The sequence below is a fragment of the Pongo pygmaeus genome, chromosome 18 (genome assembly GCF_028885625.2).
Source record: "Pongo pygmaeus isolate AG05252 chromosome 18, NHGRI_mPonPyg2-v2.0_pri, whole genome shotgun sequence".
NCBI classification, from domain to species: domain Eukaryota; kingdom Metazoa; phylum Chordata; class Mammalia; order Primates; family Hominidae; genus Pongo; species Pongo pygmaeus.
In genome coordinates, this window is record NC_072391.2 from 27,446,980 (window position 1) to 27,460,720 (window position 13,741).

General features: G+C 45.0%; 1 protein-coding gene across 12 annotated transcripts in view; it reads left to right on the forward strand.

Annotated features, from left to right (window-relative positions):
• Positions 1–13,236, forward strand: part of TNRC6A (trinucleotide repeat containing adaptor 6A) — a 98,880-nt gene extending 85,644 nt beyond the window's left edge. For all 12 annotated transcript variants that reach the window (XM_054454160.2, XM_054454161.2, XM_054454162.2 and 9 more), the window contains 7 exons: positions 2,079–2,237; positions 3,746–3,886; positions 5,595–5,702; positions 7,116–7,337; positions 9,061–9,131; positions 9,869–10,008; positions 10,430–13,236. In XM_054454160.2, the coding sequence (XP_054310135.2) occupies positions 2,079–2,237; positions 3,746–3,886; positions 5,595–5,702; positions 7,116–7,337; positions 9,061–9,131; positions 9,869–10,008; positions 10,430–10,805 (1,217 nt within the window). In that variant the 3' untranslated portion in view covers positions 10,806–13,236. The remainder of the gene's footprint in view (positions 1–2,078; positions 2,238–3,745; positions 3,887–5,594; positions 5,703–7,115; positions 7,338–9,060; positions 9,132–9,868; positions 10,009–10,429) is intronic.
• The last annotated feature ends 505 nt before the right edge of the window (positions 13,237–13,741 follow it).

Sequence of the window (13,741 nt, forward strand, 5' to 3'; positions counted from 1 at the left end):
TTGTATTTTTATTAGAGATGGAGTTTTGCCATGTTGCCCAGGCTGGTCTCAAATTCCTGAGCTCAAGTGATCCACCTGCCTCAGCCTCCCAAAGTGCTGGGATTATAGGCGTGAGCCACCATGCCCTGCCTAGTTTTATTTTAGATTCAGGGGGTTCATGTTGATGTTTTTATACAGGTATATTGCATACTGGTAGAGATATATTGCATACTGGTGGAGATTGGGCTTCCAGTAAGCCCATTGCCCAAATAGTGAACATTTTACCCGATAAGTAGTTTTTCAACCCTTGCCACCCTCCCCACTTGTGGAGTCCCAAGAGCCTATTAATAATTTCCATCTTTGGGTATACATTGGTTAGCTCCTACTTAAAAGTGAGAACATACAATATTTGATTTTCTCTTTAGTTCACATATGGTAATGGCTCCCAGCTCCATCCATGTTGCTGCAAAAGACATGATTGCATTCTTTTTTATGGTGGCCCTCTTGGGATGTTTTGAGGATGAATGAGACGATGCATCTCAGGCACTTAGGTGCCGGAACAGGGTTAGACACATCAGTGGTCAGCAGATCATAGCCATCATTGCCATTACTGCCTTCATCACTATCTCATCAGATGCCCTACCTCTAAGACAAATATTCTCCACTGTACATTTAGCTCCATTTGCTTAAACTGAACCTATCACGCAGGTTTTACATTTCATTTTGCTGATGTTCCCCTTGTGTTGATTAATGAAATAAAATTGCACCCTTGCTGCCTCGTTATATCATCTGTTTCTCTTAGATTAAATGAAGTTTTCATAAGTGGAAATTGTTCTTACTAGAAAAAAATATATAATTACATTTATCATCTCAGGTGTAAGAATTAATCACTTGAAATGTGGCAGTTATGCTTTCCTCATGTATCCTGTACAGCCATTACTTCATTTATGTCCCATTTCACTCCCAAGTGGCTTTAATTCCGCTTATAGAACAGATGCATAGTTCACACAGATCAGAGTGACAAGATTGAGGATGCCAGAGCCAGAGGGGAAATGGAAACAGTGGAGACGCACTGAGTCAGGGATAGGACAGTGCCCACCAGCGAGAAGTGCGAGGCCGTGTCAGGGACCAGCTCCATCATCCCTGAGTTACCCGTGTGGATGCTGGCACACTGTGACTTGAAGTCAGAGGAAAGAGTGGGGCTGGAGTGTCATGCAGGGCCTGGCTGTGTGTTATAGATGTTCATAGTGGGAGCCGGCTGGAGTTGCAAGTGAGGTTTCTATTTGCATCCACCTCAAATTCAACATGAATGGAGGAGACTTGGTTTTCCCTTCCAAATTTACTCCTTCTGGTGTCATTCTTTTCTTTTCTTATTTTTTGGAGACGGAGTCTTGCCCTCTTCCCAGGCTAGAGTGCAGTGGCATGATCTCAGCTCACTGCAACCTCCGCCTCCCGGGTTCAAGCGATTCTCCTGCCTCAGCCTCCCGAGTAGCTGTAGCTGGGACTACAGGTGCGTGCCACCATGCCCAGCTAATTTTTGTATTTTTAGTAGAGACAGGGTTTCACCATGTTGGCCAGGTTGGTCTCGATCTCTTGACCTCGTGATCTGCCCACCTCGGCCTCCCAAAGTGCTGGGATTACAGGCATGAGCCACCGTGCCTGGCCCCATCCTTTCTTTTTTAACAGTTTATTGAGATATAATTTACTTATAATTCAGTGTCTTTTAGTATATTCATGGTGTTGTGTAGCCGTCACCACAATCCATTTTTAAACATTTTTATTGCCTAAAAAGAACCCCTGAGCTATCATAGCCCTCCACCATACAAGTGTTTTAATGATTTGGAAATAAGTTTGTACTCATATTCTGGTCACTTAATGATGTTTATGCATCTCATAAACTTAAAATGAAATTCACAGTTGTCATTTTCAGACATTCTTCAAATGCGATGTTAGAATCTCAATATAAGAGAGTTACTCTAGAGAACACAGCCTAGAGCCCACAGATCTAATGGAAAGTGTTCATGTTACATTTGAAAAGCTGTAAGAAATAAATCTGTGTGTATTTTGCTCACATTTGTCTATTATTCTTCCCTTGTTAGGTGCTATTTCAAGTGGTTTCAGGCTGGAAGAGTCTCCATTTGTTCCCTATGACTTTATGAACAGCAGTACTTCACCAGCCAGTCCTCCAGGTTCAATAGGAGATGGCTGGCCACGTGCCAAATCGCCTAATGGCTCTAGCAGTGTTAATTGGCCACCAGGTAAAATTTTTTCTAACACTTTCTTTCATGAGACTGTTTCCATTAAGGTTTTGTTACATCTGGACTTACTACTGATGTAGCCCAGATCGGCGTGCTTAGACTGACCTGTGCAGATGAGAAGGAATGTAGAAGTGATAGAGGAAAAGTTAAGTATGAAGTCTTGGGCAAGGGAGTGTGTCAGCCTGTTACCTATGCCTTTATGCTCAAGCAGCAGAGGTAGAAGTGAGTCCCATTGACCAGCATGAAGAATTATATTAAAAACTTCAGGCTGGGCGCAGTGGCACATGCCAGTAATCCCAGCACTTTGGGAGGCCGAGGTGGGCAGATCACGAGGTCAGGAGATCGAGACCATGCTGGCTAACATGGTGAAACCCCGTCCCTACTAAAACTACAAAAAATTAGCCAGGCATGGTGGCGGGCGCCTGTAGTCCCAGCTACAGGAGGCTGAGGCAGGAGAATGGCGTGAACCCGGGAGGCGGAGCTTGCAGTGAGCCGAAATTGCGCCACTGCACTCCGGCCTGGGCAACAGAGCAAGACAACAAACAACAATAAAAACTTTAATTCACTGTTTCTCGTAAGTTGTGTCAGGGAGTAACTTGCAGTATTTTCATTCATACATAGGAGTTACCAGAAGTGCTTTTATGGCCTGCTTTCTCCTACCTGAGTTGCAGTAGCTTTGTGATTTGTCTTAAAGCTTAAAGCACTTTTAAATGTTACTGTTTAAAAATAAACATGAATCTGGCGGGTACGGTGGCTCACGCCTGTAATCCCAGCACTTTGGGAGGCTGAGGTGGGCAGGTAACGAGTTCCCAGGAGATCAAGACCATCCTGGCTAACACGGTGAAACCCCATCTCTACTAAAAATACAAAAAGAAATTAGTCAGGTGTGGCGGTGTGTGCCCGTAGTCCCAGCTACTCGGGAGGCTGAGGCAGGAGAGTGGCGTGAACACAGGAGGCGGAGCTCGCAATGAGCCAAGATCATGCCACTGCACTCCAGCCTGGGCAACAGAGCGAGACTCTGTCTCAAAAAAAAAAAAACACGAATCACAGCCAGGCACAGTGGCTTATGCCTGTAATCCCAGCACTTTGGGAGGCTGAGGTGGGAGATCACTTGAATCCAGGAGTTCAAAGCTGCAGTGAGCTGCGATTGCACCACTACACTCCAACCTGGGTGATAGAGAAAGACCCTGTCTCAAACATACATACATATATATGATTTTTTAACACACACACACACGTATGTATGTGTATATATTATGTGTGGGTGTGTGGGTGTGTATATTCACATTCAGCAAGATGATTTCAGTTGTAAAAACTTGCGAGTAATTTGTAAAGAATAGCTTCTATAATACTAATTGTATTAACTGAACCGTCCTCTTAGAGTGTTAGTATAAATTGGAAAGTATTTGAGAGTTGCATAGGATTTAGGAATAAAGGTTTTGGATATTTATTAATGGATTTTAAAATGATGATTAAGCTTTGAACTAATTCTAAATTTCCATTTCCAGAATTTCGTCCTGGTGAGCCATGGAAAGGTTATCCAAACATTGACCCTGAAACTGACCCTTACGTCACTCCTGGCAGTGTCATAAACAATCTTTCAATTAATACTGTGCGGGAAGTTGACCACCTCAGGGACAGGAACAGTGGTACGTAGGGGGTGCAAATCAATTTCTGAGTGACACTTAACACAGTTTAAGAATGGCTCATGTAGTACCCAGCTACTCTGGGCGACTGAGGCAGGAGGATCACTTGAGCCCAGGAGCTTGAGGCAAGCCTGGGCAACATAGTTGTGGGACCCTGTCTCTTTAAAAAAGAAAGAAAATGAAGAAGAAGAATGGCAGACAGAATTCTGTCTGTTCCCGTAGGTGGCTCTTTAATTTGGCTACTTTTTAAATGCTGAGGATTTTATCATCCCTTAGTATGGCAAATATGTATATTAATTTAATAAGTTAACACAAAGGACCAGCAAACCTTTGCTTTCCAGCAGTTGTATTAAAGGAATGAAAAAACAGCAAATGAAGGTTGTTACTAACTTTATACTGAGTTACAAGATTATGGTAATTTAAAAAATGGGTGTTTCTTGTAAAAGACGTTATATTATTATATATGCTTATATACTCTGAATATTGAAGGACTTTCATCTGGAAGAGCAAATTAGGCTGTCTTTCAGAGAGTAAGAATAAGACCAATTTAAGGATCCCTGCAATCCAGATGTGCTTTTTAATTGGTTAGCAAATAAAATCCTATTACCTGCCACGGGGTTACTTTTCACCTCAAGGCATTTAGATGTGTTTCATCCATTATTTTGTACCAGAAGAGTGTTAATGAAATGAATTTTTTAAATATTAAAAAGTATTTTCTTTTTAAAATACCATCTATACCTTTAAACGGTTTATAAAGCACATGTGAAGCAGCCACCATGTTGCGTTAGACGTGTAATTTACAGAGGTGACAAGTGTCTCTGCGCCAGCAGAGAAGAGTCCTCAGCATTGTGAAATGGCTGGGTTTCACGGACGGCTCTGCCCCCATGGGGATACTAAGCCAAGCGTAAATTCTCACAGCGTGGGAGTTAGTGGAAGAATCCGATGGCTCTGAAAGTCAGTAGAGTTTGAATTTGATGTTAAAGGAAATAGAACATCGAAGGCTTTGAGTGGAAGAATCTTTAAGATGGGGTAATCTGGCTGTGGTGAGCAGAGTGGATTGGGTTGGGAGACAAGTCAGGGAACTGGTGTAGTAAGCCAGATGGTGGTCGGGTCTAGAGCTCAACTAGAGTAGTGGTTGATGGGGTTTTGAAAATGGAAAGCCACACCAGGTTTAGGAGCCTGAATATATCGCGTAATGGAGAAGACTGAAGGGCCGGCAAATGGGAAGCCACACCAGGTTTGGGAGCCTGAATATATTGCGTAATGGAGAAGGCTGAAGGGCCTGTTCACTGGTAGTGTCTGTGACCGGGTGCCTTAGAGAGCAGGATAGCCAGTAAGAAGTCACTGGAGCTCAGGGACGAGTTAGGAGCACCAAGACTTGAACCTCCTTTTAGACCCAGTGCTGGGAAGCAGAGCCGAATGCTGTCTTGGTGGCTGGGCCCCATTGCTAGAGCGCATCCTCACAGCCAGTGAGGACAAAATCAGAGGGAAAATGCCTGTGCTGAGCCAAGGCAGAGAGAATTGGCGAGCTTGCTCAGCATGCTCTTCTGAAGGCAAGAAGGAAGATGTCTCGGGTACCATCTTACCCTGAGTGGACCTGTTTCCTTTCTTGTGGCATACTGTTACGGTTTGATTTCTCTGGAAGCTTTTGCTTTTTCTGAACCTCCACGTCCCTTGCTCTGGTGGCTGATTGGACTCTTCCCCCACACAGGGTCATCCTCATCCTTGAACACCACGCTGCCTTCAACTAGTGCCTGGTCATCCATTCGTGCCTCCAACTACAACGTTCCCCTCAGCAGTACAGCACAAAGCACTTCAGGTGGGCCTTGCCTTCGCTCAAGAAGGGGGAGTTGGTCACAGCCAGAGCTGCGGCTGTTGTTTTAATGCCCTCTTCTTTCGTCCAGTCTTCTCAGGGAATTAGGAGATTCTGTTTGTGAGCCTGGGAAATTATTTTTAACATCCCTTACTCCTTTTTAAACTTACTGTACCCAGCAGTCATCTACTAAAATCAGTTTTCACTGAACAGCTCTCATCTCATCTCAGAGCCACAGCAGCTCTGTAATTAAATGTAATTTAATCCAAACTAGTTCTCAGACTATCTGCAGCAGAGGATCTTTAAAAAAAAAAAAAAAAAATGCCAATCCTCATAGACTGATACTTTTGTAAAATACGGTAAACATGAATTCTGAATTGCTAGGAAAATGATGGCACACTTGAGAGTTACAGGAATGTCAGGTTGCTGTCTGTCTACACATGCGCACTCTGAATATCTGGACTCATCCTGCAGCAGATTTGTATGAAACTGTGTTGTGGTGGTCTTCTGGCCATACCCTGAGTAGTACTGACCTAATGCACACACACTTTGTAAGTGAAGTAAGAAAAAGAGTTGATAGTGATGGAAGACAGGAATTGTTCCACTCCTTGCTGTCCCCTCATGCTTTTAGTATGATAGTTGATGTGGTTTACTGTGTACCTGGTCCCTGCATACCCACTCATGTCTCCATTGCTGTGAGGCAATGTGTGTCAGGAACTGGGCCTGCTGTCTTTTTCTTTTTCTTTCTTCCTTCCTTTCCTTTCTTCCTCCTTCCCTTTTTCTTTCTTTTTTTTTTTTTTTTTTTTTTTTTTTTTTTTTGCCATACAGGCTTAGTTTTGAATCCTGGCTCTACATTACACTTATAGGCAAATTACTTACCCACTCTGTCCTCAGTAGACTGTGTCAGGACCACAGACAGCACATGCCAGGTGCCTGGCAGCCAGTGCTCAGCACAGAGAGGCAGGCACCCCATGAAGATCTCCTTTGGCAGCTCCCGAGTTGGGGCTCTTTTGCAGTCCTTTTTTCCTTGAGTAAACAACAGAGTTCTAAAATTCACTTAAATGGCCTATCTGACTTTCGTGAGTTACTCAATTACGGTTATTAAGAAGTTTACAATTGCTATTTTAGAGCAATTCAGATTGTTTTCCATTTCACTTCGAGTGCAGTTTTGGACACTGGCCTAAGAATTTCATAGGTCTTACAGCTGTTAATAACAGATCAATGGCTTGAGTGTTTGGAGGGATGGAAAGCAGTTTCCTTTGGACTGATTTTCTTTTTTGGCAGTTTAGTTGATTTGGGGTTTTAATAGTTTCTTTGTTAGATTTGCTTTTTGTGGGAGAATGGATGTCATTATTTAAATTTCCTCCTTTCTTAAACATTATTCCTCCCCTCTCCATTTTTTCCCCCCCCTTTGAGTAGCCAGAAATAGTGATTCCAAATTGACATGGTCTCCTGGTTCAGTTACAAACACCTCTCTGGCTCATGAGCTGTGGAAGGTCCCTTTGCCACCTAAAAACATTACTGCTCCGTCTCGCCCACCTCCGGGACTGACTGGTCAGAAGCCACCCTTGTCTACGTGGGATAATTCTCCCCTTCGTATAGGTGGAGGATGGGGAAATTCTGACGCCAGATATACCCCAGGTAAGATGCAGTCGTAAGGTGGGTTTCTGTGGTTTATTTGCGAAACGCTAACCAGTACCAACAGTCGAGTTTTAACAGAGACCTGAACGGTAAACTATTGCCTCACCTCCATCAGGGGGAATGAGAACTTCAGTAAACAAATGATCCACCCAAAGACACACAACAGGCCACAGTAATATTAATGCATTAGGAAGTCCGTTGTCTCAGAAGTTCCTCAAGACTACACCTTAAAATGTGTAGGAACATCCTGCTCGTGGCAGGCTTAAACCACATCACATGGAGCAGAAGGCAGTATTGGGCAAGTCTGGGGAGCATGGGAGCAGGCCATCTGGGCCTTGAAGACTAGGGGGGTAGCTTGGCCTGTATTAAACGGGGACATTTGAGAGTGAAAGAGAGTGCTGTTGATTAATCATACACGGCCAACAGGCATAAGCCGGAAGGCCCCGGCAGTCTGGTTCCTCTGCCTCTCCTCATTCTATAATGACTAACATTGGATTTGTACTGGCATCATTTCCTGCCTGTGCCGTCTCCACACCATACATATACACACACAGCCCCAGATGAGCCTAGCAGTTTCCCTGGTAAATACAGTCTTATCCTTCACTCTACCTTGCCTGCAAACTACCAAACATTCCCATCTTGAAGCTGAAAATGAGTAATAAAACCTCATTAATATTTTCTGATTAAATGTGTAATTTCTCATCTTTAGACAGGTGATTGGCTGTAGGAAAACTTGCAGCTTTTCCTTTGGGTGCAGGTTAATTATAGGAAAAGAACACTAAAGTACGTGCCAAGCTCCTGAATGCAAGTTAACGTAATTGGTGTGGTGTGAGTGGTTTTTGGAGGCCACAGACATCTGTCTGGATGCCAGCTAAGAGACTGGCAGCACACAGCGAGGGGTGCTAGTGAAAGTGGCCCAGGAGCCCACCCCAGGGAGGCTTGGTGCAGTTGAGTGGAATCAGGAAACCTGTAGGAGTGAGCCAAGCGAACCGAGGGGCAGCCTCTGCCAAGGCCCAGACACCTGAGAAAGACACCTGAGAAAGCACCTGAGAAAGACACCTGAGAAAGCACCCGTTGGAGTGATGAGAGGATTACAGGAGTGGGGAGGATTCCGTGAGAGGTGGATAGGCCTGAGCTATGTCATGGAACAGTCTTTCCCAGCACCTGAAGTGTTTGTGAGGTGCCTTGGGTTGTAGATGGGGTCAGGGATGTGGGCTGTACTCCCAGGGGAAGGGTGGATGCCACAGGGGTCCAGCAGGAAGGCCAGATGGGGAGCCCCTGCAGTAACCCTGGTGAAAACAAGGAGCGTCTGTGCGATCGTAAGCTCTGGAATCCCCTTAAAGCTTCATTCCCTGAAGGACACACACGCAGAGTGATCAGACATTACTGAAGTCTTCCCCAGATGGTACCGTTTGAGATGATTTTAGCTCCTATCAATGAGAAGATCTCAAAAAGATGCAGCCTTTTGTGGCTCACTGCCCTCCTGTGTGGTCAACTGGGAGCCATTCTGAGTTCACTGTCCCCAGGGGCAGAGCCCCCTGCCATAGGAGTTAATGCCTGGCCATGGCTAGGGTGAGCTCAAATTCTGGGCCTAGGGAGAAAGCCTCCCATGTAGAAGTGCAAGGAAGTGAAGGAAGCCAAGAGGCCAGGTGATCTGCTGAGTAACTGTAGTTGGGCTCTTTCAGTCCTGGAAAACTGACTTGTCCTTTTTTTCCTTGTTTAGGTTCCAGCTGGGGTGAGAGCAGCTCAGGGAGAATAACAAATTGGCTTGTTCTGAAAAACCTTACACCTCAGGTAAGGATACCAGATACACTGGTTTATGTGGCTACTCCAGGGAGCATGGGAACAGAGGTTCGGGTCTGGGTGTGAGACAAGGGCGGCTAGGTGGTAGTGAAGCCAAGCAGAGGAAACAGCAGAGGAGTGGTCTGTAGACCTCAGGCAGGCTGTGGTCGAATCTGGTGGTTCACGCTGTAATGTGCCTGGGAACCAACCAAACATACAGATTCCCAGCCCTCACCCAGAGATTGAGTCAGTAGATCTGGGCTAGGAGCTGGGACTCTGCATTTGAATGAGGGCCTGCAGATGAATTTGACACAGGTGGTCCTTGTTGGCACGTGGAGAAACCCTGGTCTGCCCCCGAGGTGAGAGCATTTTCTTAGCCCCTGGCCTGCCCCCTCCTCTGGAGGCTGGGTGTTGAGCTCCCACTTCCCTCCTCCCCCAGGGAACAGAACCTTGATGGATGCTGTCCTCAGGGCAGGGAAGAGAGAAGACATGGAGCCACAGTGGGGATCTGGGGCGTGTCCAGGAGTCTAGAGGCAGGAGCGGTATGGCTCTGGGAGCAGTGGAGGTGGGGAAGGTGGCTCTGCACCCTGTCAGAGCAACGTCAGAGTAACGTCAGAGTGTCAGTGAAGAGTGGTGCCAGGAGCACAGAGCCTCAGGAAAGAGAGGAGGGGCAGCGGTGCAGCCTGAAACGGCCTCCTGGAGGGCCCGTGGTGACGCCTCTCACTGGCAGTTTCCACACTGTTTCCTAGATCGATGGCTCAACTCTGCGCACTCTGTGCATGCAGCACGGCCCGCTGATCACATTCCACCTGAACCTCCCTCACGGAAATGCTCTGGTCCGCTACAGTTCAAAAGAAGAGGTAGTGAAGGCACAAAAGTCTCTGCACATGTAAGTTGGCTGTTGGGCTCCCAGTTGGAAGAGTCTAGGGGAAAGAGTTGTGTGAGAGCACAGCCTGACCCGGGGCAGTGCACGGGGTCCTGTGTGGGTGGCTCCTGCTGGCTGCAGTAGTGCCGTGATTCCAAGGTCGGCACTCCTAAGCGGGGAATCAGACCTGGCCAGATGGCCCTAGAAAGTCCCTTACGTTGCCCATGGGAGACAGAGGAAGTTTGCTCTGGGCAAGGCACCAAGCCCTGGAGAGCTGTGGGTGCACGCTCGGGTGAAGGGAGGGCACGCAGGTTATGTGGTGTGGTCTCTCCCTCTGTGCCTTCTGTGGCTTTTCTAGCAGAGACAAGTTGCACCCTCACTTGTGAGTGAATGAAGCCCTCCTGGCGCGCTGTCCTCACGTGTCCACGGTGCCTCTCTCCTCTAGGTGTGTACTGGGGAACACTACTATTCTTGCTGAGTTTGCCAGTGAAGAGGAGATCAGTCGTTTCTTTGCACAAAGCCAGTCTCTGACCCCTTCTCCCGGCTGGCAGTCTCTCGGGTCCAGCCAGAGCCGGCTGGGCTCCCTCGACTGTTCCCACTCATTCTCCAGCCGGACCGATCTCAATCACTGGAATGGTGCTGGGCTGTCGGGAACTAACTGTGGAGACCTTCACGGCACTTCACTCTGGGGGACCCCGCATTATTCCACAAGCCTGTGGGGTCCTCCAAGCAGCAGCGACCCCCGAGGAATTAGCAGCCCATCTCCCATTAACGCTTTTCTTTCTGTTGACCACCTGGGTGGGGGTGGAGAGTCCATGTAACAGTGTAGATGCAGACTCACCGACCGGGACCTCAGACGCGAGGGAAAGGAGCACTAAGTGGGGCTCGCCGCCTGCAGCCAGGGGCCGCCTGTGGGAACAGCTATTCTCTGCACATTTTCCACTTTGTTTTCCCCAAAACATATCAGTTTGAATACTTGAATCATGCAGGCCAATATTATAATGTGAAAAGGTATCTACTCTATTTACACTCCCAAATAGCGCCATACATGCTAAACCGTAGAGAATGAGCTCGCTTGTGTCTATTCATCATGTTTAGCCTTTGGATTCTTTTTTTTTTTTTTTTTTTTTTTTCCTTCTATTCCTCCCCACCCCCGCCCCTTTTTTTCTCTCTTGCAAAACCATTTTTTGGGCTGATAACGTATGAGCTTTTCCCTTTGCACTGAATGATGTTCTCTCCGTCTCATCGGCAGTATGGGGGGCAGCTGTCCCAGTGTCAATGTTTACTCAAGGGTGTTCTTAGGAGGCGTGCGCTCTCTACTATGCCTTGATGTTGCCTACCTTATTGTGGTATCGTGGAGTTTAAAAGATCAAGTTAGGATGCTGACTTAGGATTATTAATGAAAGTGTTGCACCAGTTTTTTCATGTTGTAAAACTAAAGAATTTCGCTCTGCAGTTTGAAAAACTGTGGCCACAGCTGTGACTTGCAGCCCACCTGCCACCCAGGACGGGCCCTGCACTTTGAATAGGCTTTCCATTTTGTTTTGGAGGTTCTCATGTTGAACCTTCTTGTTTACAGATTTTTTTGTTTGTTTTTTGAGAAAAAAAAATGTTTACTCTTCCATCATTTAAAAAAAATGTAAAAGACAAAAAAAAATGGAGGATGATTTAAAAGATGCTTTCTATCTCTGGGAAAAAGGAGCAGCATTTGGCCATGTTCTTTTGTTTTTCTATTCCTGTCCCAAATCAAAGAGCATGGTTCTCAGGAAAACCAGTTCCCCAGTTAAAAAAAAAAAAAAAAAAAAAAAAAAAATTCCTTGTAGTTTCTTATAGGAAAAAAAGAAAAACCCCAACTTTTAGCACTGATACTACATATTGCTCTGTTAAAGAATTTTCTCTGCCAAAAAAAAAAAGAAAAAACAAAAAAACGCTTAAAGCTGGAGTTTGACATTCTGCTTTCAGATGCTGTCTTTTTATTAGTGAGTGATGATGGTTTGCTAATAATCAATAGGTAATAATTTTTTGTAATCCCATCAAGTGGCTCCATATGTTTCTGCTCTCTTGTGACTGTGTTAATGTTTAACTGTTGTACCTTAAAGCCGAAATCAGTAACTATGCATACTGTAACCAAGGTATTGGGCTTACAGAGTTGTTTGTTGTATAAAGAAAATTTTAAATGTTGCAAACTAACGAGTTACACCATTTTAAACTTTCTTTCCTCCCCCCTTTTTTTGCCCACAAATGGTATTATAATGCTTGCTTAGTCAAAGAAGAGAGACTAAACAAGGGTAAAAATTTTAACAGTACAGAATTTGCCATCATATCATTGCCTTGATTCTAACTGTTTGTGTCCTAAGATGCAAAAGAAGTCAGTGGCTTTTAACTGTTTACAAATAGAATGTGATTGTAAAATGTACAGTTTGGTTGTGTTTGAATTATGAAATTTCTTCAGATATAATAAACCATGACTTTTTGGCTGCTCAACATTAATTGTCTCCTTTTTGTGAATTTATTTGTAGGCTCTTTTTTATAATGAAAGTTTCAAAGTTGCTATGTATGAGGGTTCTCATAGAGCAACCGATTAAAAATTTAAGCAAATATTTGAACATTTTATCTGAACTCATCACAATTTCACCCTGAAATAATGTGAGAACAATGGGAAACTGTAGCTTGCTCCTTCCCACCCTCTCTGAGCATCTTTGGGATCTTGTTGCTCAAAACTCTTCTGTGACTTCATCTTCCCCACCATTTGTGCCCATCTCAAGCCTCAGCAAGAAACCATGTGGAACATGAAGCTTAATGACTTGACAGTGTACTAGTGTTAAACTCTCATACCTCTGTTACAAAGCGAGAAACGCCACACCCGGACTGGCCTTTTCTTCCCCTTCACGGCCCTCGCTTCTCCCTGCAGGAGCTCGGGGGCGGAACCTGTGTATGGATTTCAGTGTATGACTTCAGATCATGCTCCAACTTGCCAGGTGTAAGCTAATGTTGTCGGACACCTTACTATAAGCAAATGTTATTCAGTGCGTTCAATGTATATTGACTTCCATACTGGTTTTTCCAAAAACCAAAGGTAGCTTTGAAAAACCATGTCTGGAAATGTTTGGAGCGTTAAGCTGATTGACCTTTTGACCTTGGGGCTTTGAGTAGTATATAATTCATAACTGCGTTAATTGTATTGTTAAAGTGTTTGGGAGTTTTTTGCGCTTGTTATGTGGAAATAAAGTGTTTGATTTAAAATTTTTTAAAGTGGTTTGGATCTTTGCCTAGTCCTTAAATAAATACAGCTCTATTCCCTAAGCCACCCTTACTTCTCGTTCTTAATCCCGACTGCCAGTACCTGGATGCTGCCCTTTGTCTGGCACAGACCTGCAGCTGACCATGCTGGGCCCGTGGCTCAGGGCTTTCTAGTCACTCAGAGCCACCAAGAGTCAGGGTAAACTTTTTAACACAGGCACTTGACACGTTTTTTTTTTTTTCTTTTCTTTCTTCCTTTTCTCTTTCTCCTTTCTTCCTTTTTTTTTTTTTTTTTTTTTTTTGTCTTTTTTTTTTCTCTTTTTTTTTTTTTTTTTCTTTCGACAGGGTTTCACCCTGGATCTGGGTTCACTGTCACCTCTGCCTCCCAGGCTCAAACGATTCTCGTCCCTCAGCCTCTCAAGTAGCTGGGATTACAGGCACCTACCACCGAATCCGGCTAAGTTTTGTATTTTTAATAGAAACGTGGTTTCACCGTGTTGCTCAGGCTGGTCTCAAA